General features: G+C 58.2%; 1 protein-coding gene across 2 annotated transcripts in view; it reads left to right on the forward strand.

Moving 5' to 3' along the window:
* The first annotated feature begins 6 nt into the window (after nt 1-6).
* TRIP10 (thyroid hormone receptor interactor 10) overlaps nt 7-2,471 on the forward strand; it is a 7,303-nt gene continuing 4,838 nt past the window's right edge. For both annotated transcript variants that reach the window (XM_011943548.1, XM_011943547.1), the window contains exons 1-3: nt 7-40; nt 1,250-1,365; nt 1,465-1,521. In XM_011943548.1, coding sequence (XP_011798938.1) covers nt 17-40; nt 1,250-1,365; nt 1,465-1,521 — 197 coding nt within the window. In that variant the 5' untranslated portion in view covers nt 7-16. The remainder of the gene's footprint in view (nt 41-1,249; nt 1,366-1,464; nt 1,522-2,471) is intronic.

The raw sequence follows: 2,471 nt of genomic DNA on the forward strand, positions 1-2,471 counted from the left end.
CGGCGGCGGGAGCAGCATGGATTGGGGCACTGAGCTGTGGGTAAGTCCAATCGGGCCGCCTCTAAGTTCCCCTTTGCTGGGGTCCAGGTACCCCCCTTTTGTCCCCAATGTATCTTAGAGGGGGCTCCGCGCCTTTCCCTTCCACCAACCCCTGGGTCCCCGCCCTCCACCCTCCGCCCTCTCTCGGAGTGTATCTAGGAGTCTCAGCACGCTCAGGGGCGAAGGGCAACTTTGCCGAACCGGCATGGGGAAACTGAGGCACAGAGTTGCGAGTGAGGCGGGCAGAAGGAATCCTGGGGCCCGGCCGGGGCGGCTGGGAGAGGTCACCTATTTTGGGCGCCCTGGCCGGGCAGGCGGCTTATCTTACGGCCCCTGGGTCCCTGCCCGTCGTCCGCCTGTCCGGCTGGGAGGGGGGAGGGGACCCTCTGGTCACCCTCATCCCCACCCACGTGGGACCTAGAAGTCCTGACCGCCCTTTCCCTCGCCTTTAATCAACACCTAGGGGCTGGGGACACTCATGGAGGGGAAGGGGGATGCTAAACTCGGCCTAATCCCCCTCCCTGGCTTCCCCAGGCCCAGGGCGGGATCGCCCCCTGGTCGCCTATAACCTCAGCCCTGGAAGCCCCAGAAATTTCCCCCTATCCTAGCCGGACCTCTGACCCCTCCCCTTCCTGGGGGTGGTGGAATCCCTGAGTTCTCAGTGCAGCAGGGGTAACCAGACCGCCACTCCCTCCTCCAACTCTGCGATTTCTTTTGGATGTGTAGTGGGGTCAGTGGGGGAAATTGAGTCACCCATTGGGGATCCCGGGAAGCAAGGAGATTCAGGGAACCTGGTGCCTGCCCCCTGGCCACTCAGGGGCCCCCAATCTGCGAGGAACCCTGCCCCTCTGGCCTTGACTCACGCCGGGCCGGCCGGATTTTCCGGAATCCGGGGGGATTAGGGGAGCCCGCGCTGGGGGAGTGGCCCTGTCCCCTTCCACGCCCCACTTAGCGATCCTGTGTCGGAGACCCCTATCTCCCGGCCGGGGTGGCTGGGGCCTGGGCGCTGTTCTCCAGCCCTTCCCGGGAAGGGGAGGGGGTTCCCGCCAGTTTCCTGCCTCCCCCCGCGCCACGCCGGGGCGGCGCCGGGAAGCCACTCCTAGGAGGGCAGAGCCTTGGAGCTCCCTGGGAGTCTGGTCGGCGGGTTGTGGGGTCCCAAGATCGTGACCCCGGCTCCTCTCTCCTCCTCCCCCACCATGTCCCATGTCAGGATCAGTTCGAGGTGCTCGAGCGCCACACGCAGTGGGGGCTGGACCTGTTGGACAGATATGTAAAGTTCGTGAAAGAACGCACCGAAGTGGAACAGGCTTACGCCAAACAACTGCGGTGAGACCCTGGGGTGGACGCTACGGAGGACGCGCCTGGGGCGAGGGAGAGCGGAGGGAGGACTGCGGGCTCAGCCCTCCTACCTCTGTCTCCCCTTAGGAGCCTGGTGAAAAAATATCTGCCCAAGAGACCTGCCAAGGATGATCCCGAGTCCAAGTAAGGATGGAGAGGGGCTGCAGGGCTAGATTTGTGGGGGAGGGCGGTGCGTGGGTCTCACTTCCCCTCCCTCAGCTGGGGACACCCCACGCCGCCCCTCTCACTTCCCCCTCTAGAGGTGAGAGCAAGGATGCAAGATGCGGGACTGGGTTGGAATCCTGAGTCCACTACCGTGTAGATGAATTGCCTTGGGCTTGTGATTCAGGTTTTCTGCCACTCGTTTCCTTAACTGTTATAATACAGAGGCCCCAGCAGTTACAAAACCAGTAACTTTGGGCAGATGACTTAACGTTTTTGCGCCTCTGTTTTTCTCATCTGTGAAATGGGATGATGACGATTCCTCCAGCTTTGTAGGTCTTGCATGAACACGAGCTGAGTTAATGTGTTAAAACGGTGTGCAGTCCATATGCCATAAGGAGCATTTGACTTTACTTTTGAGTCCCCAATTCCAACATCCAAAAAGCCCTGGAAATCAAGTTGCTTTGGTCACTTGTTTGGCGGCAGTCTCTGACCTGAACTTTCTGTTAGTTGTAGTTTTCTTTTCTTTTTTTTCTTTTCTTTTTCTTTTTTTTTTTTTAAGACAGAGTCTCACTCTGTCACCCAGGCTGGAGTGCAGTGGCGCCATCTCAGCTCACTGAAACTTCCGCCTCCCAGGTTCAAGTGATTCTCCTGCCTCAGCCTCCCTAGTAGCTGGGATTACAGTCACCTGCCACCATGCCCAGCTAATTTTAATATTTTCAGTAGAGACAGGGTTTCACCATGTTAGCCAGGCTGGTAATTGTAATTTTGACTTTTATCCCACTTAGTGTGAATGTTAACACCTCTCATTGTAAAAAAAAAAAAAAAAAAAGGGCTGGGTGTGATGGCTTACACCTGTAATCCCAGCACCTTGGGAGGCCCAGGTGGGTGGATCACTTGAGGTCAGGAGTTCGAGACCAGCCTGGCCAATG

The sequence above is a fragment of the Colobus angolensis genome, unplaced genomic scaffold, assembly GCF_000951035.1.
Source record: "Colobus angolensis palliatus isolate OR3802 unplaced genomic scaffold, Cang.pa_1.0 Scaffold22, whole genome shotgun sequence".
NCBI lineage: Eukaryota > Metazoa > Chordata > Mammalia > Primates > Cercopithecidae > Colobus > Colobus angolensis.